Source organism: Punica granatum, chromosome 1 (assembly GCF_007655135.1).
Source record: "Punica granatum isolate Tunisia-2019 chromosome 1, ASM765513v2, whole genome shotgun sequence".
NCBI lineage: Eukaryota > Viridiplantae > Streptophyta > Magnoliopsida > Myrtales > Lythraceae > Punica > Punica granatum.
This window is the reverse complement of record NC_045127.1, coordinates 14,777,821-14,801,119: the sequence shown is the minus strand read 5'-3', so window position 1 is coordinate 14,801,119 and position 23,299 is coordinate 14,777,821. Positions and strand designations below refer to the sequence as shown.

Here is a 23,299-nt window from a genome sequence, read left to right as displayed (position 1 = left end):
TGTACTTTTATATTCGAATCCCAACTATTTAATTGCGTCGGATCGGCTCATTAAAGGGTAAAACTCTCTAAACGTGAATTTTCTAGATTCACAAGAACTCGAATTCAAGATCTTGTTTAATTAAAATAAGTGCCAAACCGCTTGAACCAATCTACACTAGTTCACTTTTTTTTCTATTCTCTCAAGCCGTTGTTCTTTCTGATTTTTTTCAATTGAACCCCTCCATTTTGGAGTTAATGCTACATGTCTAGACAGATCTGAGAAAGGACCATAATGACAGTCCCGAACCCCCCAGGAAAACCATGTAGGCCATAAGACTTATTTTCAAGATGGAACCGCGAGTCTGACTCGGAAATCTACTGCACAGATTTGCCTTCTTCAGCTGAGGAGATGAAAGCGTGCTCAAAAACCACGATAGAAGGACACGGCTAAAATTCAAGCCACGCAATTTTACAGTTGTTAGATCATATACATTTTCTGTGAACAATAAAGCCGGTGCTGTGAGAGAGCAGACGGAAGGGGCAGGTATCATATAATATCATACTGAAGTATCAATCAGTGTAGAAAGAGACATGCTCATCTCGGAATCATAATATCGATTCCAACTGCTTAATTTCTGGGTCCGAGATATCAGGTTCGGGTTCCCCGTCATCTGGAGCTCTGTAAGCATCGGCTATTGCTTTTCCTTTCTCCAACACGTCTTGAGGTACAGTTTTGAGGAGACTGCAAATGGAAGTAGTCCATAGCAAAGATCAGTTTTCGTGTGATGGAGTACAGAGAGACTTCTCAATGGAGGCTTGATCACCATAAACTAACTAAAACTGAATAAGTTCGTATAAGAGATGCGAAAATAAACTGAATGTTAGAGACCATATTCATGGGCATAGCATGTGAATAGATAAGGGCAGAAGGCAGTACCCATCGAGTGCATTAAGGGCGACTCCAATCTTTGCTTTCATGGAGTTTACTGAGGCGTCTGGTTCATTTCTGGAAGCATGTAGGAGTAAGGAATCGAGTTCTTCGAGGGCTCTGAAATACAGAAAAAATGTCAAAAAAGATTTTGGCCTCAGCTTGGCAAATTTAGAAGTAAATGTATTGTTATGAATGCTCACAAGACGAGCTCTGGCATGCTTACTCTTTGATTAAACAATCACAATCTAGTCTCAACAGAGTTTTTGGTTGTTTAAACAAAGTGCCAACAAAAAAAACCAAAGGGAAGTGCGAGCACTTCATTCCTGAATATACATTTTATGCTGCCAGTATTTTTGATTTATTGATCCATCCTCGAAAAGGTGGCCTCAGGATACAATTCCCCATTTCGAATTGATTCAATTAACACTGGCCAATTACCAGGGAAAAAAGTTGAATATTAGCCAAAGCTTGTTGGTTCTCTCAGTTTTTGAATTCCATGAACAATCGAGTTGAACTCCATAAACTGAGTTGAATTCTTGAATTGCAGGGGACTCAGACGAAGCTTGTGTTTCCTGTTCATAGCCCAAGCCCATAAATGTACCAAGTAAGCTACCTTTAACAATGGAAAACATGCCCAAAGACCAAGATTTTTAAGAGAAAACACCAAAGACCAGTCCATTTACAATCCCTTACGGCTCTTAATAATTAGAATGTTCATCCATTTCTCCTATAGACTCAACATGAACTGAAAAAAGTATTAAATAAACAGAGTTGCGCCAAACATGTCAGTTTCGATGTATTTACACATTTTAATTAAATAAAGAAAGAAAGACAGTGCAACCTAAGTACCTGAGACATTGATCAACATCGTCGAAAGCAGTTTTACCATTCCCACTGTCTGAAGCATACTGTGCCACCTATAGTTCCGATAAAAATTTCCAAAGCTCTTAGGTATTCATCATTGCATACTAAAACTGCGATACAGCAAATGTGAACAACATGAAAATAAGAATGGTGTAGAAAGAAATTGCTAGAAGGTATTAAATTCAAATCTGAATAATTTATGCTGGCAAGGAAAATAGATGACTTCACTTACGGCTCGAATATTAACACGGAAAGATGCTGCCGGCCCAGAACGTAGTAATGATCGGCAGCTGGAGAATTCAGGTTTTTCACCCTCAAGATTTTTCTCTGCAGAATTTGGAATGAAAAGAAGAAGTACTAACATATCCAATTAATTCCCTTAAAATCAGAAAAGCACAATAGGCCTTAATGCTGTGTACCAAAGAGAAGGCACGCCACAAAGGAAGTGCAGAAGCACTGAAATTAACCATTATCGGAAGTCCATCATAATCTTTGAATTACTTGTTACGAGAAATAGGTGACGAGAGAGAAATGATATTACCTAAATCCTTAATCTGCAGCTCGGTCAATATAACAGCAGGTACGTAAGCATCTAGAGGATCAAGCTTTTTTCTGTTCAATGCAGGTTAAGAATGATTACTGAAATAGACAAAGCAACTCATGCTGCAGTCAGTTGGGGAAAATTGGGAAATCTTTTTCAGCTCATTTTCTTCTCTTCTTAAAAAGGAAGAATGATAAATGTTTTAAACTGCACTACAGAAACAGCTTTGTAATTCAACAGAGCGCTATTGGGGCAAAAGGGTTGAGAAGACTCAAGTATGATAATGGCAATCTGGTCATTCTAGTAATGTCGTTTAGGCGCGAAAGTTCACTTTATGACATATTGAGTGAAAATTAGCGGCTTAAAAACTAACTAGACATCAATATAGGGTTACCAGCTTATCACATTCTGCATATCCCAGAAGGTCAAAAACTAGTCTTTCATGATTACCTCTTTACATACTTGTCGAAAAAGCTGCCTGCATTAGCCTCTGCATCACAGAAAACAAAAGCACATAAGAGTTAAAGAAAAGAAGAAAGGCAATTGCAGAAACATTTATATTGCCCTTTGTCCAGCTCATTTCCATCGGTTAAGCTAGTATATTATTGACAGTATAAGTAGACTAATCCTATAGAAGGTTTGAGAGTCTTAAGTTTAATTGTACTTGAGCTGAGTGCATCTCTGCATATATTTCAAAACAAATTGCACCCAAAAAGCAAAGTCCTTTCCAGATTAGGCCTCCTCCAAGTATCAATCTTGAATGGCATTGGTGCAATTTCAAGCTAGAATTAATTCGCTCAGGGTACATCACATTGCACTTTTGCAGCAGTTATGGACACAATTAATCGCGGCAGTCAACAAATGTATATACTTTTTGTGGACGACAAACTGTTATCAACAGCTCTTCGCACTTATTATGGAAACAACTCTTGAGGCTGTTTCTAGACGGCCATATCTCTGATGATTTAAGTGGATAGATGTCCGGATAATGTTTCAAGTGGTTCGACGAAAAGAATGTAAAGAGTTGTCAACAACAATTGAACATTGCATACAACGTTGTCCTGTTGAAACTCCAAGTTGCAAAATCTAAATTGTCCACAACGCAAAGATCACTTCTTTTATGAGCAACCCACCAAATGAAGGGCAGACCCACAATCAAACTGCTAGAACAACGAGATAACCCAATAACAGAATTTGCCCATTGAACACCATTAAAATGAAATCTTTAAGGGCACGCAATCTGCGGTGTCAATCCCGAAACATCCCGGCAAAAAAGGGTCAATCAAGCCCAACCTACAGAGGAACTACAATCTGCGTTTTGATGGATAATTACGTTACACCCCCAATTAAAGAATATCTCGGCTGAACAAGAACACAGAAATAGATCAACTAAGGAAGAAAGAAAGACAGAGCATTCGTACGGTCTGCGAGGAGGATGCAGTGAGAGAGGAGGAGAGACATGGAGACCAGTCGCCTGCTCTGCGCCTGCCCCCACTCAGGGGCGTGGTGTGAGCACTTCACAGCAGGGGGCTTTCTCGGTCTCTGGGCTGGAGTCGACGAGAAGGGACGAGAGGAACTCAACGATGTGAACCGACCAATGCTAACTTGCACCGGGGCGGTGACGATGGCCATTGCCGGCACGGGAGAGGTCACATCAGAGCGTCCGCCGCGTAAGCAAATGTAAGAAAGAACAGAGGACTCGAAGAGAGGGAAGGTCTCTTTCTTCCCTTATCCGTTGCTTGGCCTAGGAACTCTTTCGGGTTAATTTCATTTTGGCCCCTGAACTTTCTGAACCGTCCCAACTTTGTCCATAGCCGGAACGAGGATCCCGGCCTTGAGTCACATTGCTTTAACGTTCAGCTGAAGTTCGAATATATCCAATGTCTCGAGCTGATTCTCTTATATGGTTTTACTAAGCTGTGGCCACCGGCAGAGGATCATCGAAGGTTGTCGGCGAGAACTGCTGATATGATTGGAGGTGACATGGCCTTGGGCAGTTCTGGAGAGGAAAATGGTAAATTCGAAAAGGAATAGCCGTGAAGGATCGATACTTGGACAATGACCCCCTCCAAGTGTCCGGAATTGAAGGGTGGCTATCGGGAACGTTGATTGGTATATGAGCGGAATACTATTGCCCGATCAAACATGCCACATGATGTTTCTTGATTAATTTGTTCATTATATACTTTGGAAGTTGCCAAAAATAGTTGAGAACATTCAACCATGCTATCATCAGATTGGGGGAAGAAAAAGGAAAATTCCATTCATCGCAATGGTGTGCATCTCTTCGGCTCGAGTTCTTTGAAATTCCTATTTGGTCCCATCCATCAGTTTTTCAATACGAGTTCGAGCTTTCACAGATCAGGTTATCCTGACTTGATTCAGTTCAAGTCATCCAGCTACAAGAAAGGGAAAAGAAAGTTTCATCACTGCCGAGCATGAGAAAGATCGATGTTACCTATACAGCCGTTCCATGTCACACTGAAAAGGTAACAGAATTAATCCTTTGCTCCCTAGTCAAGCTTCCCAGCAAGTCACACAGGTCTTACACTTCAAGACAAGGGCTAGCACGATGAGGATGATGATGATCCCACCCGAGGATCCCCCAACCCTGTGGATCCAGTATGGGTCAAACCGTGTTAGGCTGCGGTCCAGGTAGAGTGAAGCGGCAATGGCGATCATAAGGCCCAGCAGCAGTAAGGGGATCAGCCATGCCGAGAGACCGAATAGTTCTTCATCCTCCGGGTCAGCAGCAGGCCTCCGGTCGATGAAGAGGGGTGATAGGACAGCCAAGAGGGCGAGCCCGATGGCAGCCAGCCTCTCCCAGTAGGAAGTAGGTGAAGGCCTACTATAACTATAGGTCGGGGTCGGGCTCCTCCACGGTGATGAAGACGATGTCGGTCCTCCTCCTCCTACCTCCATGAAAGAGGTGATGATGATGATGACTTCTTTTGCTTGGAGCTTTGGTCCACTAGCTCTAGCAGCAGCAGCTGAAAGGCTTAAGAAGCATTTGATGCTTTAGAAGAGAGAATCAATGGTGCTTTAATTAAATGAGGACCCTCTCAACCCCTAAGATGACCATAAAACACACCGGACCGAACGAAGCCAAAGAATATTTGGTATGATCTTGATTTGTTTCGGTATTTCAGCTGCCCTTGTGCCTGCTGCTACTTTAAGGCATGGCAGGTTATAATAGGACCAAAAACAGAACCGATTGAGACTTGGACCCGTAGGTAATGCGAGATGCTTAGCCAAAGAAGTCCTTCCAAAGAGATCAACGTACCACATAATCAAGAAATGATAATCATCATAATGGACTCGAGAAGGTGTTTGAACTTTCCGGGATGCGGGCATTTCCTGTAATTTGATGTAACAGTAGGATGCTCTAAGTAATTTACCACTACCATGCTGTTCGTTTTTCATATGTGAAAATGGAGAATCTGAGTGCTGTCGTCCTAATTATATTCCTTAAGAATCTCATGCCAAGGGAGTTCAGTCCAATAATGAAAGCTTCTTAGCTTTCTACTGTGTAATTGAATTAAGTCAATTGTTTTAGGATTTCTATCTCTGTCTTCTTCACACAGGAGATGAGTTGCAATCTCCAAACCATTGTCATCAGAAGACCGACTTCATCACCTTCCTGCCACGGGCACCCGTCAGTATTTAGGTATAGTACAAGTTACAGGCCTAAGGCTTTGTGGGACCAGAGTCTTTCAGCTGTACGTGTACGACCATTGCTCAGGAATCCTTCGAGAAAGTGTAGAAAGGACTAGGAGCGTCATTAGGGGATTGCCTCTTCACCTTCAAGCTTCTTGAGCTGAGGTTAGTGGAGAAGAGTGGAGAATTCATGGAAGCAAATATTCTGCGACTATCCTGCATTTTCCTGCAGAATCTGATGCTTTATGTCTGCATCAGATAAGTTGCTGAATATATTCTTCTTGCTTTTCAAGCCAATAATCTTACCGAAATCATAACAAGAGAAAACCGAAGTTATCTTATAGAACGTAATGCTTCACTACCCTCGAGAATCTACAATTTACGAAGTGGAAGGCCCTCTGTTCGAGTTTTGATCTGCTTTGAATTTCTTCAGGACAACCTGAGAGGCAAGCTTCTTTGGTTCGGTATATTTTAGCTTTAATGGAACATATAATTCACACGTACATCTTAATCTACAAATGAATTCTCTGTTATTAAGAGGAAAAGGGAAACAGAAGCAAAATTTTGAATAAAATGTATAACATTACATCATCATCCTCTCAATCCATATAAACGCGAGTGACCAGCAGAACATGTAATTACATCTCATGCACCTAACTTGATATATAGAAAGAATATGAACCGAGAAAACTGTGCCTATATGGAGTTGCTCGAGCTGTTCGATTTGCTGCCGCTTGTTCTTGTCAACCATTTCTCCTGTGACGTGGTGAGATTAGTAAACCTTGTCGGGTGGGATGAGGGCTTTTGATGGGAACTTGCATTCCCAGGAAGTTCAGCAGGAAGGGCAGCAGCTGTGCTAGTGAAGGCATTCAGGACTATAAACGCAAGTATGGGTGAGAAGTCCAGTGTCCCTCCGAGGGGCGGGATAATTCCACGGAATATGTTCAAGTATGGGTCACAGATCGTGCTGAAGAAAAAAAGACACGACAATAGAATTCAGGGAACAGATGAAATGCATAAACTATATTCATCAAAATCCGTAAATCCATCGCATCTCATGAAGTGCAAACCAGAGACGGAGAATGGTACCTGAGAGGACTAACAATGGCAGGAGGAGCATTGGGGAACCAGGTCAAGACGAGCCTAACCACCAGCAGAGTGTTGTAGATGTTCAAGAAGTTCATGACACCATTAGCCACCACGAGCCCTGCTACCGAGTCCCCCGGCAAAACAGCCGCAAAGTTGTGATTCATCAGAGGGTTCACATTCTGGAAGTTCCTACACCGAATCTGAAGTGAAGTTCAGATTCAGAATCACCGGTCATGACCGCAAGGGAGAGAACAGATTTTTTCTAGGAAAACATTGTCCAACTCTGAACATTTAGCCCGCTTCAAACATCCTATGCACAGCAAACTGAGCTCTAATAATGTTGTGAAAAATGCAAAATTAAACTCATTCCGAATTAACAGAGCAAATTAAAGATTTCTTCGGCCCATCTTTCATCTCCTCCAGTCCCTCAACTTCCTGCTACCCTCATTAGGGAGTCAGAGTTTCCTGATTTTCAGACTAATTCTGTTTAACTACTTTCCACGGAATCGCATCGCCTTTCACTGTCATGTACTGAAGCATATGATTCTTTTCACCGCACCATATGCCGAGTGATCTTCAGCATCATAGTGACGGGCACAGAGAGATCTACATTCAGAAAGATTCAACAAACCATGGAAGTTCCTGCCCAATCAGCGCAGAATCTAACGGCAACTTGTGTTTCCATTTTCCCTAGCTTCCAACCTAATCTATTCTCTCAAAATTACCGGATCGAAATATCTCCAACTTCACGTAAATTCCACTTTCACATGGATGGGACTAAATGCGACTCACAATTCTAACAGCTACATGATAAGAAAAATTGAAGGGCACTTCCTCACATCTTCTATCAAAGTTGAATCCCATTTTCAGCTGAATGAAGTTTGCAATTTCACGTTTTTGCTAATTTATGATGCTTTCTTTCACCGACCAAATGGCAAATGGGAGGAAGCCGAGTTACCTGTCGGCAGACATTCTCAAACTCGGACTGCAGAGAGAGGGCTCTCCCAGTAAAAGGGTTTTCGGCGACGAAGCCCTGGAGCGCCCTGAAGCAGCCGTCTAGGCTCTTATGGAGGAGCTCCTGCAGCAGCCCCAAGTTGGGCCGAGAAAGCGGCCTGAGAATCGAGTGCATTGGGGGTGTTTGACAGTTCGCCGCAGAGGGCAGAAGGAAGCAGCTCCAGGGAGCCCGTAATGCTTCTTCGCGCTTCGGAGTCTCAGTTGGCGACGCCTCCGAAGATGAAGAAGCCATTGATGGTCGAAGTTGAAGCAGCTGAGAGACAGAGCGGGAGGAGACTCTGATGAGGGGACGAAGCTGTTGTTCGCACTGAGGATAACACACGGATTAGGAAGAGAGAGAAGGTGGGGAAGCGTTCCTCCTGGAGGCCACGCGGCGGGAAATCATTGGTCTGATGTATTGAGACGTATTCGGATGCACATGCACCCGCAGGACATAATTTTTGTAGACGAGACGAGAGGCACTAAAACGCGGCGGATTTGTGTGGCGGGCTCAGGGATATTAGGCCTGTTTTGTTTTCAAAACCCCCCTTATTTTTTTCATGTTCAAGCTTTCAAAACCTCTCTTCTGTATTATTTGCTTTTCTTGCCAATATATTTTATATTTTTGTTAAAGTTGAATTAAAGTACAGTAAATCATGGTCTCGTCTAGTAATTAAAATGATTGAGGTTCGGTGCTCAGGCCTATACTTATGACACTTTATTAACTGTTAGAATTTCTATTTTATTGTATTAGGCCTGCAAACCTTTCCTGTAACTGAAAAAATTTAAATGCCCTAAAAGATGCTCAAATAAGCAAGAGCTCATCAATAGAAATCAGTATAAGAGACTCATCATTTACCAACCTCACCGCTCCAGTCTGAGTTTAAGATGCCAGCTATAAGAATTATGACGGGGCAGAACTAGCTAACTGAAGCAATTTACTTTGATCTTATGTTGCTTCCACTTTAAAGCCAATAAATAATAAAAACTACCTAATTGAAGCAATTTACTTTGATCTTATATTGCTACCACTTTAAACTAACTGTACTTTAACCTTTTCGTCCGAGTATCATTACCAAGAGGCATAGGATTTTGTTTGTTCAAAAAACAAATAATTAGTTTATGGACTTAGTGATAGATTGAGCTTTTTTCTTCTTCTTCTTCTTCTTCTTTTTTTGTAGTTGAGGAGGGCGAAGTCGGAATACAAGAAAATGATAAAGAAGTTAATGGATATAAAACCGAGACATGAAGATCCCAATACTATTACCCATAACGAGCGTCGCAATGTCCAAGGAGCGCCCGATAGAGCCGTGGGCCAAGATGAACAAGCAAAGGCCACCGAGCTATCCAGACCACGCAGCAGAAAGAAAGGTCTCCTTTTGTTTTTGATAATCAATAGATAGATTGAGCTTTTAATGTGAAGATTTTTTTCACTGCGATGACTTCTCGTCCGGTGCCACGCTGGCAATAACGGGAACCAGTAGAATATCTCCTCCTACATTGACCACAAGTTCGTTGAACCGATAGCATCCCCCCACTCACAATTCTATGCAACGGGAGTATGCTCCTCTCTCTCGGTGTCACAGTTCACTAAGCCGCTGGACCCACCCGCATTAAAAGGCGGCAGGCGCATGCTCCAGCCGCACAACAAGCTTCCCATAAACCCAGGATAGGTTCATATTAAATCCTTTGTCCGACGTGTCATTTCCCAATCTTCTTCTTCCGCTCGTCTCTCGCTCTCTCTCCCTCTGTCTGTAATGCCGGCGGATCTGCTGAGCCTCCGGCTCTCCTACTCCCTCCCGCCTCACCGCGCCCTCCGCTCCGGCAATGGCGTCAAACGGCGGCGCCTCCTCCTCCTCCCGGGCCGCCGTCACAGCCTTCCGCTCCTCCCTCCGAGCCTCTCCTCCAGAGCCCCCCGCCTCGCCCTCTCCAACACTCTCGAGGCCAGCCGCAACGCGGCGCCTCCGCTGGAGCAGCGGAGCCGCGAGCCTTCCCCAGTCCTCCTCGACGTCTCCGGCATGATGTGCGGCGGCTGCGTCTCCCGCGTCAAGTCCCTCTTATCTGCAGATGAGCGGGTTGACTCGGTCGTCGTCAACATGCTGACCGAATCCGCCGCGGTCAAGCTGACGCCGGAGGTTGAGGGCGGCGACTCGGTCGCGGAAGATCTTGCCGCGAGGCTGACGGAGTGCGGGTTCCCGTCGAAAAGGAGGGCGTCGGGGAACGGAGTGGCAGAGAACGTGAAGAAGTGGAAGGAGATGGCGAAGAAGAAGGACGAGCTGCTCGTTAGGAGCAGGAACCGCGTGGCCTTCGCTTGGACTCTGGTGGCGCTGTGCTGTGGCTCTCACGCCTCTCACATCCTGCATTCTCTTGGCATTCATGTGGCTCACGGTATTGATTTCCAAACTCCGGTTCTATAATTATATATGTTCGTCCAAATGTGCTCGGATACTAAATTTGGTAGGTAACTGAGCTAATTGGTATGTTCTACTTGAATGATGGTCATTTACGATTTCAGTTAGAAAAGCAACCGGCTGATATGACAAAGTTTAATGTCTATTGATTCTACTCGTAATTGACATGCTGCCATGTAGTTCTCGGATAAGAGACATTGAAAGTCTACATTTGGCGCCGTTTACGAAAAAAATTGAAGATAATCATTCTGGTAATAATGCAAGTGAACGGCATTCATTGGCAGGGTCATTTTGGGACGTGCTCCACAATTCGTACGTAAAAGGTGGTTTGGCTCTGGGAGCTCTTTTAGGACCAGGAAGAGGTTTGTTGCCATCTATATCTGTGCCTACTTGTTATGTGTTAGTTCTAAGATATCAATTTTCCTGAAGTTTCTATTTTCGTGGTCTTTTGCAGATTTGCTCTTCGATGGTCTGAGGGCACTTAAGAAGGGGTCTCCAAATATGAATTCTCTTGTGGGGTTCGGTTCAATTGCTGCTTTCATCATCAGCGCAGTAAGAAACTTTACATATTCAGCATAGATTCTTTACTGCATCTCTAGATTCTTTAGTTTTAATATATGCAAATTCTTTTCTAGGTATCACTTCTGAACCCTGGGCTTGAATGGGATGCCTCATTTTTCGATGAGCCGGTAACTTGTGATTCCATAAGTCTTTGTTGATCCACTTTTATTCCTTTTATTTTTAACCATGATACTCAAGAGACCTTCTCTTTCCACAAACAGCAAAACTGAATATATGAACAAAGATCACTGCACAAGAATTTGCTACATTAAAGTACTAGTTCAAGCAAGCTACTCTTATTGAGTATCTTGTTCAATGATCTCGTCATTAATATATATATGTTTCAAAATATCCATCCAATCAGAACACTCTTTTTTGTAGTTCTCTCAGGCAAGACTCTTATTTTTAGTATGCAGGTCATGCTTCTTGGCTTCGTTCTCCTTGGGCGTTCCCTAGAGGAAAAGGCGAGGATCAGTGCATCCAGTGATATGAATGAACTTCTAGTAAGTTTAATCTATTTCAATTCTGGTAGTTAAGCACTATGCATTTGTAGCCAATAAACCTCACCCCCACCCCCCACTTTTTCTTTTTCTTTTTTTGTGGGGGAGAGTAAGGCCTTAATGAGATTTTTGTTGTTCGTCTATTCATCTGTTATCTCAAAACCGGAAAATGATCCTGCATTATCTCAGTTTGCTTGTTATCTTGCCCCTACAAACTGGAAAAACAAGATGCACGATTGACCTTTTTATCTATTTGTTTGCAGTCACTAATATCTACTCAGTCCCGATTGGTTATTAGCTCTTCAGAGAGGGATGCCTCTGCAGATAGCGTACTTTGCTCTGATGCAATATGTGTTGAGGTCCCAACCGATGATATTCGAGTCGGTGACTCTGTGTTGGTCTTACCTGGGGAGACAATTCCTGTCGATGTAAGTATTTAAAATTATTGGTGAAGTTTGGTATTTTCCTCGGGGGGTTTTGTTTGAAAGTCCATGTTGATGAGGTCCATGTAATGATTTTCTGCATGCTTCTTGTTTTGATTTAGACTTTAAATTTGGCAAGATAAAACATCTCCATTACATTTACAATTTTAACCAAAAACACATGTATCATGAAAAGGATGTAAATTGCTGAAGCCAACATTTGCTCCACAGGGGCGAGTCATTGCTGGAAGAAGTGTTGTAGATGAATCCATGCTCACTGGGGAGTCACTTCCTGCTTTCAAGGAAAAAGGCCTCAGAGTCTCAGCTGGAACGATGAATTGGGTATATAGTTTAGCAGATATAATGCTTTGCCTTCAGATCTTTTGCTGATAAAAGAAATGTGTCTAGTGTTTTGGTCTGCATCTATCGATTTACTCCTGATTGCCTATACGAGCATTTTGTTCTATGTTCACTTTGACATGTAACCTTTTGTTCATACATTACTACCTTATTTAGAGGCTAAATCACATCCTGGTGATAAGCTGATTAATGATGATACCTGCTTCTTCTTTTAAAAAAACAGCTGTTTCAATTACTAAAGTTTCTTATTTCAAATGTTTTAGAGAATCATTTCATATGAATTTTTCTTCAGTTTTCTTAAGATTTATGCACATTTATTTATGATTTGGCACATCATGTTTCATCTTTTCCAGGATGGTCCTTTAAGAATTGAAGCCTCTTCAACTGGTTCCAACTCAACAATATCCAAGATATTTCGCATGGTTAGCGGCTCATTTTCGTTGGTGACCTTTAGATGTTACTGAATGGAAAATGCAGTTAGATAAAGTTAACTTTTATGTGCTGCCTATTTGTGCTTTATGAGAAAATGTAACTGGTAGTGATCCAGAGTATGAATTTAGGATGAATTACCCTTCAGCAAAAAAATAAAAAATAAAAAAATCAAGGAGTACGATTTTAGGATAAGAGCAAACAAATATGTTGGTTCAGCTTCTTCTTCTTCTTCTTCTTCTTCTTCTTTTTAAATTTTTAATATCGAGTTTGCTAATTGCCACATATCCAATTCCATTAACTTGTAGAATATTTATTTATTTGCCTTCCATCTCATTGTTGATGCTACTTTGTAAGAAATTCCATCTAGTGAGCTAGAGCTGTGGAGTTGGTGCTTGTTAACAACACGATTTGCTGGTTTTCTCTTATAAATGTAGCTTTATTAGTCATTTTTAAACATGCTGTCAGCTGAATGAACTTGAAAACAAGCACATACTCCCAAATTCTGATGTTTTGATGTTCATTACTCAGTTCACCCTCTAAATAGAATTTGTGGCTGTTAATGGAAATGGAAACAAGATTAGAGGACTTAACTGCGGGTTTGCGAGAATATATCAGTGAAGATATGCATGTTTCAGGTTGAGGATGCTCAATCTCGGGAAGCGCCTATACAAAGGCTTGCAGATTCGATTGCTGGACCATTTGTGTACAGCGTGATGACCCTCTCAGCAGCAACATTTGCATTTTGGTATGTCTGTAGTTGTTCATCTTCATATCAGGCCCATATAAAATCACAATTTCAACCACTGAAGTTGGGACATGACTTGTGTTACCAATGCAAAGTGCTTTTCTTTTTTTCTTTTTAATAAACTTATCCATAATTTATTCCCTTTCTCACCTTGGTTGGACTTATGCCTATTGATGCTTTCAGCATCGGATGAGTACTGATAGCTCTTGCTGTTTTACAAGTGGCTTTCTGCTTATGCTACCTTCATTTGAATTTAGGTACTACATTGGTACAAATATTTTCCCAGATGTTTTACTGAATGATATTGCTGGCCCAGAGGGAGATCCCTTGCTTTTAAGCTTGAAACTTGCAGTAGATGTCCTGGTAAGCAAACTTCTTAAGACCATCTATTACCTAATTATTTGATGCGAGAAAGGTTAGTCTGTGGCATCCTCAAACCAAGAATCTGTGATTTGGTTCTCGTCATTGGGTATCTCACGGCCTTGTATTTTCCCATCTCCATGCCTAATCGGCCCTTGAGTGTCCCTTGTAACAAAATGAAACCTCCAAAATGAAATGTAAAATGCTATCTTTATGCATTACCTCCTTCAGCATTAACCGGTCTCCCAAACAACCTAGCCGCCTTTAGGGAGCAAGAACATAGCTGTAATGGTGAAAAGTGTTTCTGGAGTTGATAGTTCTCTAATTAAAAGTAGTCTTGAGAGTCATGAGGAATGATACTCTTCATTCTATATCTCTTTATCTATTAGCAGACGATGACACTATGCTACTGGAGGATAGCACTGCCAACGTTTTCTGCTTTAATCTCCATTGTTAGGATGGAGGACTACATTAGCAAAATATGCTTCCCTAGTTTGTCTTCTTACTAGCTAAATATTGAAGAGAACCACACTTTGCAGTTGAGATCACAAATGTACTCTGGAATGTGCATCTGATGTGTATCAAGAGGGTCCGGCCATTTAATGTGGCGTCCCATTAAATTCTAGAGCTTACGTCTTTTTGCTTGTAGTGGATTATCTCTTTCATCTAGGTATCTCGCCCTTTATGCTGTCTCTTTTCCTTCTGGTACTTCAGGTTGTCTCATGCCCATGCGCATTGGGTCTCGCAACTCCAACTGCAATCTTGGTTGGCACTTCTCTTGGTAATTGATTTCATTTACAGTCTGTTTGACTCTTTTATCAGAAGTCCAGATTTGTGAAAGAAATGTATTCTGCTTCATTGTAGCAACTCTAATTGATATTGAATTTGCAGTTTGCAACAATTACCTTGTCTATTTACAATATTTTGTCATTGCTTCACCTTTCAAAACATCTCTAGGAGCACTTTCTTCCTGAATCCTAGTCCAAGATAAGTTCCTTGGTTAGACGGCTTAAAATTTGTTGGCTTTACTGCAAAATTCCCACCAGAGTCGGGTAATTTGCAATGTTTCTGACAGATGCATCAGAAGAATTTTTGCAATATACTTCATAGTACAGTTTGTTTGTCAAGTAGTATCTCTTGGTCCCAAAAGCCAATGGTCTATTTACTCTGGTTTGCCAAAATGACTTGAGACATATTCAGTTATGGGATTACCTTTCTTTCTCAGGTCCAGGGTCATCTTTGACAGCACTAGATTTATGCAATCAGATTCATTGCAGGTTGAATGGTCTCGCTACTTATAATTCCCCTTTTGTCAATATGTAACAGGAGCAAGAGAAGGTCTTCTAATAAGAGGAGGGGATGTATTGGAGCGCTTATCAAGCATAGATCATGTTGCTTTGGACAAGGTAATCCTCGCGTTTATGATTTCCTTGCAACAATGTACCATAATAGATTAAGCAAGTAAATCTGATTCTAAATTTAATCAATCATCAGACAGGAACACTTACGGAAGGAAAACCCACTGTTTCTTCTGTTGCCTCTTTATTGTATGATGATTCGGAAATTCTCCGAATTGCTTCGGCTGTGGAGAGAACAGCATCACACCCAATCGCAAAAGCTATATTAAAGGAAGCAGAACTCCTGAATCTGACTTTGCCTGTCACTAAAGGGCAACTATCTGAACCGGGATATGGAACATTAGCAGAAGTTGATGGCCGTCTCGTAGCTGTTGGTTCAGTAGAATGGGTCCATGAAAGATTTAATAGAAGAACTGGCCTGTCTGATCTAGTTAGTCTGGAACAAGCCGTAACTCGTAAATCATCAGAAGTGACACCAGTAGCGAAAGATTCAAAAACAGTTGTCTATGTTGGACGGGAAGGAGAAGGCATAATTGGTGCAATAGCTTTATCTGACAGATTGCGTGAAGATGCTGAATTTACAATATCCAGGTAAAATGCTATCATGAGCGGATATATGATTTCTTGATCAAGTATTTGATTTTATCTACGGTTTTTACCGATGATCTTACACCAATCACCTAAGGCAGCATTCAACCTCTTCTTAAGATCACAAGAGAATGATGCCTGTTTCCAATTTTAGTTATTGGACTATTTATGATTTTTTTTAAAATAAATGCTATCATCAATTGCCACTCTATTGCTTATTTGGCTCTGCTGTTGAAGGCTCCGGGAGAAGGGAGTCAAGACAATCCTCTTATCAGGGGACCGGGAAGAGGCAGTTGCAACCATTGCTGAGACTGTTGGAATGGGTCGTGAATCTGTGAATGCATCCTTGACTCCCCAACAGAAATCTGATGTGATATCATCTCTCCAAGCTGCAGGACATCGGGTCGCAATGGTAAGCATATTCAATGCATTAGTAAACATTATTTTGTAAAATGATTCAGAGTCAGATCCCAGTGAACTTTCTCCGTGCTGAAGGCCCAAATGTTTCTGTGAGAACTTTATGGATTATCAGTCTACAAATTAAGCAGATGGTGGGGGTATTATTTGTACATAGTAGAAAGTAAAATGAGCGAGCATGATAGATTCAGTATCTTACAAGTGTAATCATTTATAGGTTGGTGATGGTATAAATGATGCACCTTCTCTGGCTCTTGCTAATGTTGGGATTGCTCTGCCAATCGAGGCACAAGAGAATGCTGCATCTGATGCGGCTTCAATCATACTCCTCGGCAACAAACTTTCACAGGTATTAGAAAACAAACTGTTTCTGCAATTGGTATAATATTAAAAAAAAAAAAAAGGACCGATTATCACTGAGGATCGAGTCCTTCTTTTGGCAGGTTTTAGACGCACTCGACCTCTCACAGGCAACAATGGCTAAAGTCTACCAGAATCTTTCGTGGGCAGTGGCATATAATGTCGTTGCTGTTCCCATTGCTGCAGGGGTCTTACTGCCCAAGTTTGATATTGCCATGACACCTTCACTTTCAGGTAAAATTTAGTAAAACATGCTCTCCATTATCAGGTTGTGTAAACTTGGAAACAAAATCATAGTTTCCAGAACAGCGGACATTGACTTGAGCTATAACTTCATGTGTCCAACCGGGTTTCTAAAGCCAAAATAAAATATTGATGTGGAAAAAATGATCGCAAAAAGGAAATAGCCAGTTCATGAGCTGGACAGGCCAGGGGTTTGGTCCTGGTAGAACTGGTCTGAATGGTGTAACCTTAACCTGAATGATTATCATTATCTCAAGTTTGGTTTCTTATGCAAGGGAGGTGGACTTAGAGCGATTCAGTTTCAGATTTGCTGTGATATTTTTCTTTGTTGATAATGACATTGTCTGTTACCATGATAATTTTGCTCTGACAGGTGGACTGATGGCTTTGAGTTCGATCTTTGTTGTCACCAGCTCCTTGCTTCTGCGGCTCCATAGATCAGAAGGAAAAGCAAGGGATAAGTAAAGGTACACATTCAGGTCTCTTGCATGCTCTTTCCCCATTATGTCCTCCCACACGGAAAATATTGTAATGTAGAACCCTCTCTATAGAGCCAAGGATTACTTATTCGTGTATATTACAAACCGAAAGTATATGTAAGGCAGCCTCTGTTAGAATGTAAAAATTTCTTTTGTATAGTTAACTAAGGAGTTCAGGCACTTCCTTCGATTTGGAATAAGCGGGGTTCCCATACCTTTCTCCATAAGCATTCATGTAAGAAAACAATGGAAATATTTTATTCGTCAGTGCGACTCGGTGTGTACATCATGTTTGGGATTATTAAGAACAGAACCCTCGAAGAAGGGATGTTTACAGAGGGCAGACTTCAGCCCGCACAGTGGTGGTCAAGGGGATGCTGGCTGGCACCGCTTGGAAGGAGAATATAAGAAGCTGAAATCCTGAGATTTCTTGGGTTGGCTTTGTGGTTCAAAACCTTTGCATTTGATTTCCTGTAATCTTTTGCGAGTGGAAATAGACAATTTTATCGATTCACGATTTGGATCAGAGGGACCTGTGTTGGAATTTGATGAACAAGAAGTTGAACTCGAAAGATTTTCCCAATACAGTTCGTTCAAATATCATGATTGGGAAGGTGGGATCTCACATTGAGGATGAACAGAAAGTCGAATTTGTGATCATATTTCATATGATATGGGTTGGGTGGAGTAAAAATCGAGCGAGTAGTAAAAGAAGAAAATCTATAGAAAATCGAGATTGCAGAGAATGAGAGTCGAGTGAATGGGAAGTTGAATTTGTGATATTTGGGGAACGGGAAATTTTATGGATCGTAGGGATAGAACATGCCCCCCAATGTGCCATTTATGTAACAGACGGCAACTAAAGATCGAGCTTGCTTACGCTTCCAATCACACACCCTTAGGGAGTACTCGTCGATCCCCGCCATACCGGAGTATTCTTCTTCTTTTGCCGGCACGTAAACGTTATCAGGGTCCACCTCATCCTCATAGAATCAGAATTAGTTAAAATTTTCCTCCTCATATTTGCTTCTCAAAATCTTTGGGCCAATGATGAACCTGAAATTTTGTGATCAGAGTTACATAACAGGAGATCTAAACCCGAAATCAGGCGATCATGAACAGCAAGAAAAGATAGTTTGCCTTCGTAATGGTGCCCAGGTGACGGTCGAGAAGAACTTAACTTGGAGATGACCATTGCCAACTCACCGTAGAGTTCCCAAATTGAGTCCCAAAGCTTGAGTTCCTGAGATTAATGTTGCCAACAAGATTGTAAAAAAGAGAATTGTCATATCAATATATAAAGCTATACAATTTTAGGATTTGGCGTTAGAGTTTGAAAGGTTTTTGAATAGTGAGAGAGATTTCAATTTCGGATTCTACTTGTCAAATTATTATTTACTAATGAACTATTAGTTTCTCTCAAAAAATTACTTAGTCGATTGTCATATCAAATCTTATATCACAATAAAAAAAGTCATGTGTCCCGTGTCGTTCTTAGAGCGTGCTATTCTAATCGAAAAATGAAGACAATTTATGCAGAGTACTGTTCCGCCCTATCCTTTTTAAATTTGATGGAAAGGCGAATTAGCAAAAGTTTACCTCGGGAAAACATGCTACGGGGCGCTTTGTGGTACCCGTCTCCTAGAACTCGAAGCTCGTAGGATGGTACACCACTAACGGATATCAAGCATGGTTTAACACTCTCCTTTACGTGTAATAACGCGTGCCGGGGATCAAGCACGATACATCAAACACAGATAAGGGTACGACGCTAATGAAATATTATACGACGGGGCGGCGTACGTAGGAAAAAGACAAGGGTACGACCCTAATGAACAATTATACTATGCCCATCGTACTCGTGCCTCGGGGCATCAAACGTAGGAAAAAGACAAGGGTACGATCCTAATGAACTATTATGCGACGTTCCGTCGTACTCGTGCCTCGGACCGTCATACGTAAGAAAAAGAGAAAGGTGTGACCCTAATGAACTATTGTACGACGTCCCGTCGTACAAAAGAAAAAACAAGAACACGACGCTCGAATCGATCATAATGTGACAAAATTCACTCATCTAAATTTTTTTAAATCCTCCAAAATTTTTTGAATATTTTTTTTTAACTTTTAAAAGATTTCTTGTTTGTTTCCGGTTTCTCTTTTTGCTTTTCAAAATATTTTCAGAAATTTTAAAAGATTTTCTTTTAAATTGTAAAAGTATCTTTTCTGATTTGATCGTACAGAATATGGACATCCAATTGTTGTGTCGGCAAGTCGACTATACGAAAACGTTGGAAAAACAGTTACTGTAAGGACCAGATTTTGTCATCAGTCGACTGAAGTATCATGTAGTTGACCGCTTTTGAAATTGTCCTTTGAGATTTCGACATTTTCAATCTTAGTTCTCTCTTCCCAATCTAAGCGTTCTACTCCCGGATGTGACGAGCCGATTCCCTAAGCTAAGTTTCTCCATGACTCTCTCTTTTCTCTCTTCCCGTTTCCGTTTGGTCCCGTCTTTCTCTGTTTCATCTGTGTCTCTCTCCCTCGCAGAACCGTTGAGTTCGACTCTGCCAAGCTGGGCTATTTCTTGGAGTAGCAAGACAGCGGTAGCATTAATGTCGTGGCCGGCAAAGTCCTCAGCTCCAACTTCATAACTTCGATCAAACTTGACCCTAGTCTACAGCTCCTAAGCAGATTCGAGCTTCACGATCAATGGGGCGAAAGAGAAGGCTAGGTGAATTCCTCCTATCCCGAGCTCGGTTGTTTGTGCTTAGCTTAGTCGATTCGTGTTCATATGCTCGATTTTTGGGTTGATTTACGTGATCTTGGTAACTTGAGGCCGTGTTTATGATGTGGGCATAGTTGTAGACTAATTCTTGGTTCGATTTGGATGTATCTTAACTTCATTTTGGTGACTAGAATTTGAGTTTGAGTACTTGATTGAGTTGTCGTGTGGTTCTTCAAGAATTGAGGTCTTCGAACAATTGAGGTGGTTCTACCTTCGCATCCCCTTGCTTTCCATTTTGTTTCGATCTTATTAAAGTCGACTTAGAACCCTTCCATAATTTTATCTGAATTGGAGAGGGGTCTTTGAGGCTCGTTTTGACCTTCTATAGAAATAATTGATGTCCTTTCAGTGTTTAGATCATCATAAACTATTCTCCTTGCGCCTTGTATAGCTTTTGATGAGATTCATAAAATAATGTGATGATCTTTTGGTTGATTTCATCGATTTCAAGTGGATGGTCGAATGAAGTGAGTTTCAATCTTGTGTTTGTTGCTTTATTGGTTCAAGTTAATGAAGCTTGTCATTTTAACTTTGAATGAAATGCACTATCTTTTCCTATATTGAATGAGGATTAGGGTGGGAATTATGAGAAAATTCGAGTGAATATATTTTAATTGGGCTGGGTAGCTAAGAGTTAGCTCAAGGACCTCTTTTATTCTCAATCAATCTAATGTAAAAATTCTAGCGTTATTATTTATTCTCGATCAACTCATGTAAAAATCCTAGCATTAATATACTTGAGAGACGAGAGTCACGAGAATTGAGTCAGGTGATTTGAAATTGCCCACTTTGTTAGGATCTTACATTGTCTCATGATTTCGATCTTGCATTGTCTCATGATTAGGATTCCACATAATGCTTAGTTATTGAATTCACTAATCATGTAAACGTGGCGACTAACTTCATTTTATTATGCATTCCATGTTGTTGGTGGTGTTGTTCTATTTCTGGAACTAATGATGCGTTCAATCTATAATCCGAGATTACGGAGGTGAAAGCTTTGGTGGTTGATGGGCTTGCCCAAATAATAGAGCTAAGGAAGACGGTGGCGGTTGGGCTCGCTCAATCCAAGGAAAGGCAGAGGAGTCAAGAACGGGCAGTCAAATTGTTGATGCACAAGATTGATAGCTTGGGCATGAAGAAATGTGAATGACGGAAATTAGGCAATGGCGATGCACCCTGATGAATATGTATGGTATATGATGCTGAGGAAGGTCTTCTGACTTTGCCTTGTGAACAAGTGTAATAATTTTTTAAATTAGGAACATGATTAGTGGCTTAATTATGCACATAGAGTTTGTTCTTTTGATTTATTCAGTAAAACAGTGATGACCACATCGACCTTTGGATGGTTTTTCAAACCTCAACCACTATTGTAATCTCGTTTTGGGATATTACGTAAACTTATTTGAGCGAGTATGCCCCTCAACATCTAATGCTGTAAAGACAAATAATTGTTAACATGTGCATGGCTTATTTTATATAGCGTTCAATTTATATATATATATATATATTAGTTTGTCCTTTCATACTTGGTATAAGTTACGGATATAGTATTCAATTCCGAAATTCACGAGGATATATAACATAACGTAGATGCAATAAACTGTTTGTAAGACATGCATGCAACTGCAAAGAGTCGAGATTGAGTTAATCATCAATTCCGAAATAGGAAATTACGCCATATATCATATAGTTTCACTGAATTCTCAAATTTATCATATACTTTAAAAATTGCCCAAAATAGCCTATAGTTTACATTTTGTTCCAAATCTATCCCAGTGTTAATTTTTCCGTCAATATGTAACAGTTGTGCTGACATGACACGTTTGAAGATTAACGGCGCCTACGTGGAGCGTTAGTAAGGCCATACTTGCCATGCTGAAAATTTTCCCAGGATAGATTTTTAAAAAATATGGGATAGTGATTGAGAATTCGGCGAAAAATGACGTAATAATAATAATAATAATAATAATAATTTTTTGAGACGAAAACAGTGAGAGAACATTGCATAATATAATGGAAAGAAAAATCATAACTTATCAAAAGATGAAAGAAAAGGAAGGAATATCATTTTTGCGGTACTTATCTTTCATTTCCTATGACAAATACCGAAAGAAAGGAAAGCCCCTTCATCTCAAATGCAAAGCCCATCTTACTTTTTCTTTTTGTTCTTCTTTATTTATTTATTTATTTTGTAATTTTACCAAATATGAATAGTAAAATGAATGAAAATATATAGATATAATTCAGTTCACCGTTTTTTCTTTTTACCATAATTCACTTCACCCCTTGTTTTGGTGAATATTTTATTACTAACAAACCTAATTTGCATTGCATAGTTGACAAGAGCATCAATGGACACAAACACTAGACTGCTGACCATGGTGTCAACCACTCGACTTCCAATTAAGAAAATGAGCACAACAACACAAATGGTTGAATGATCATCCCTCATTAACAAAATAAGAGAACAAACCACATATCTGATATGATAGAATCTCCGGGATAATCTAGTACTAATCAATTGAAAATTAATCCGACCAAAAGGACCTTAATACAATCACCATAAGAAACAGTGAGACGAACACTTGAGTGGCGTCGGATAATGTTAGTAAGTCGTCAACGCGGAATGTCCGACCAGCCAAGGAGTTTTCTCCTTTAAAACTTTACCTTCGCCGCCATCTTTTGATTGGTTTTTGGTTTTTTTTGTTATAAATAATTAATAACTATTTATTACTATATTTAAATAAAGGGGTTATTACGCCATATATCTCATGGTTTCATCGAATTCTCAATCACTATCCCATAGTTTTTATTTTTTATTTTTCAAATCTATCTCGAGAAAATTTTCAGCATGGCAAGTATGGCCCCACTAACGCTCCACGTAAGCGCTGTTAATATTCAAACGTGCCATGTTAGTACAGCCGTTACATGTGGACGGAAGAATCGATGCCGGGATAGATTTAGAACCAACTATAAACTATGAGTTATTTTTTGTAATTTTTAAAGTATATGATAGATTTAAGAATCTAGTGAAATCATAGTATATATGGTGTAATTTTCTCATTCGGAAATTCACAAGGATGGATGACATAACATAGATGCAGTCCACTGTTAATGAATCATCCATGCAACTACAGAATTGAGATTGATTTATGAAATTACGTCCAACAAGTTTATTCACTCAAATTTCAAATCCTTTAGTTTCGCCCTGTCTTT

General features: G+C 40.5%; 4 protein-coding genes and 1 long non-coding RNA gene across 8 annotated transcripts; 2 read left to right on the top strand and 3 right to left on the bottom strand.

Moving 5' to 3' along the window:
• Nucleotides 1-391: 391 nt before the first annotated feature.
• On the bottom strand, nucleotides 392-4,365 carry LOC116192212. 2 transcript variants are annotated; one of them, XR_004154027.1, is made up of 8 exons: nucleotides 3,739-4,365; nucleotides 2,768-2,807; nucleotides 2,318-2,388; nucleotides 2,009-2,103; nucleotides 1,762-1,829; nucleotides 1,351-1,484; nucleotides 919-1,029; nucleotides 705-723 (listed from the first exon to the last, which is right to left on the bottom strand). XR_004154027.1 is itself a non-coding variant. In XM_031520689.1 (7 exons), the coding sequence occupies exons 1-7, from the start codon at nucleotides 3,947-3,949 to the stop codon at nucleotides 588-590; spliced, it is 732 nt and encodes a 243-aa protein (XP_031376549.1). In that variant the 5' UTR covers nucleotides 3,950-4,255; the 3' UTR covers nucleotides 392-587. The 2 variants fall into 2 exon arrangements, 1 of the variants encoding a protein (XP_031376549.1); XM_031520689.1 differs by lacking the exon at nucleotides 1,351-1,484 and having other exon boundaries at nucleotides 392-723; nucleotides 3,739-4,255.
• Nucleotides 4,366-4,511: 146 nt separating this feature from the next.
• Nucleotides 4,512-5,709, bottom strand: LOC116192213. 2 transcript variants are annotated; one of them, XM_031520691.1, is made up of 3 exons: nucleotides 5,601-5,709; nucleotides 4,867-5,315; nucleotides 4,512-4,716 (listed from the first exon to the last, which is right to left on the bottom strand). In XM_031520691.1, the coding sequence occupies exons 1-3, from the start codon at nucleotides 5,669-5,671 to the stop codon at nucleotides 4,709-4,711; spliced, it is 528 nt and encodes a 175-aa protein (XP_031376551.1). In that variant the 5' UTR covers nucleotides 5,672-5,709; the 3' UTR covers nucleotides 4,512-4,708. The 2 variants fall into 2 exon arrangements, with proteins under 2 accessions (XP_031376551.1, XP_031376550.1); XM_031520690.1 differs by having other exon boundaries at nucleotides 4,522-5,315; nucleotides 5,601-5,707.
• An 811-nt stretch (nucleotides 5,710-6,520) lies between these two features.
• LOC116208655 (ylmG homolog protein 2, chloroplastic) lies at nucleotides 6,521-8,399 on the bottom strand. The gene is made up of 3 exons (XM_031542195.1): nucleotides 8,022-8,399; nucleotides 7,064-7,263; nucleotides 6,521-6,941 (listed from the first exon to the last, which is right to left on the bottom strand). Exons 1-3 carry the CDS (start codon nucleotides 8,307-8,309, stop codon nucleotides 6,671-6,673), a joined length of 759 nt encoding a protein of 252 aa, XP_031398055.1. The 5' UTR covers nucleotides 8,310-8,399; the 3' UTR covers nucleotides 6,521-6,670.
• Nucleotides 8,400-9,760: 1,361 nt separating this feature from the next.
• Nucleotides 9,761-17,864, top strand: LOC116208640 (copper-transporting ATPase PAA2, chloroplastic). Of its 2 annotated transcripts, none has more exons than XM_031542176.1 (17): nucleotides 9,761-10,444; nucleotides 10,752-10,829; nucleotides 10,922-11,019; nucleotides 11,103-11,156; nucleotides 11,445-11,531; nucleotides 11,792-11,956; nucleotides 12,182-12,292; nucleotides 12,664-12,732; nucleotides 13,378-13,487; nucleotides 13,745-13,850; nucleotides 14,562-14,628; nucleotides 15,174-15,253; nucleotides 15,342-15,796; nucleotides 16,031-16,205; nucleotides 16,428-16,559; nucleotides 16,654-16,804; nucleotides 17,227-17,864. In XM_031542176.1, exons 1-17 carry the CDS (start codon nucleotides 9,814-9,816, stop codon nucleotides 17,343-17,345), a joined length of 2,688 nt encoding a protein of 895 aa, XP_031398036.1. In that variant the 5' UTR covers nucleotides 9,761-9,813; the 3' UTR covers nucleotides 17,346-17,864. The 2 variants fall into 2 exon arrangements, with proteins under 2 accessions (XP_031398036.1, XP_031398045.1); XM_031542185.1 differs by having other exon boundaries at nucleotides 9,762-10,444; nucleotides 17,187-17,864.
• Nucleotides 17,865-19,593: 1,729 nt separating this feature from the next.
• On the top strand, nucleotides 19,594-21,496 carry LOC116192862. The gene is made up of 2 exons (XR_004154156.1): nucleotides 19,594-20,023; nucleotides 21,060-21,496. It is a non-coding gene; the product is annotated as an uncharacterized LOC116192862 (long non-coding RNA).
• The last annotated feature ends 1,803 nt before the right edge of the window (nucleotides 21,497-23,299 follow it).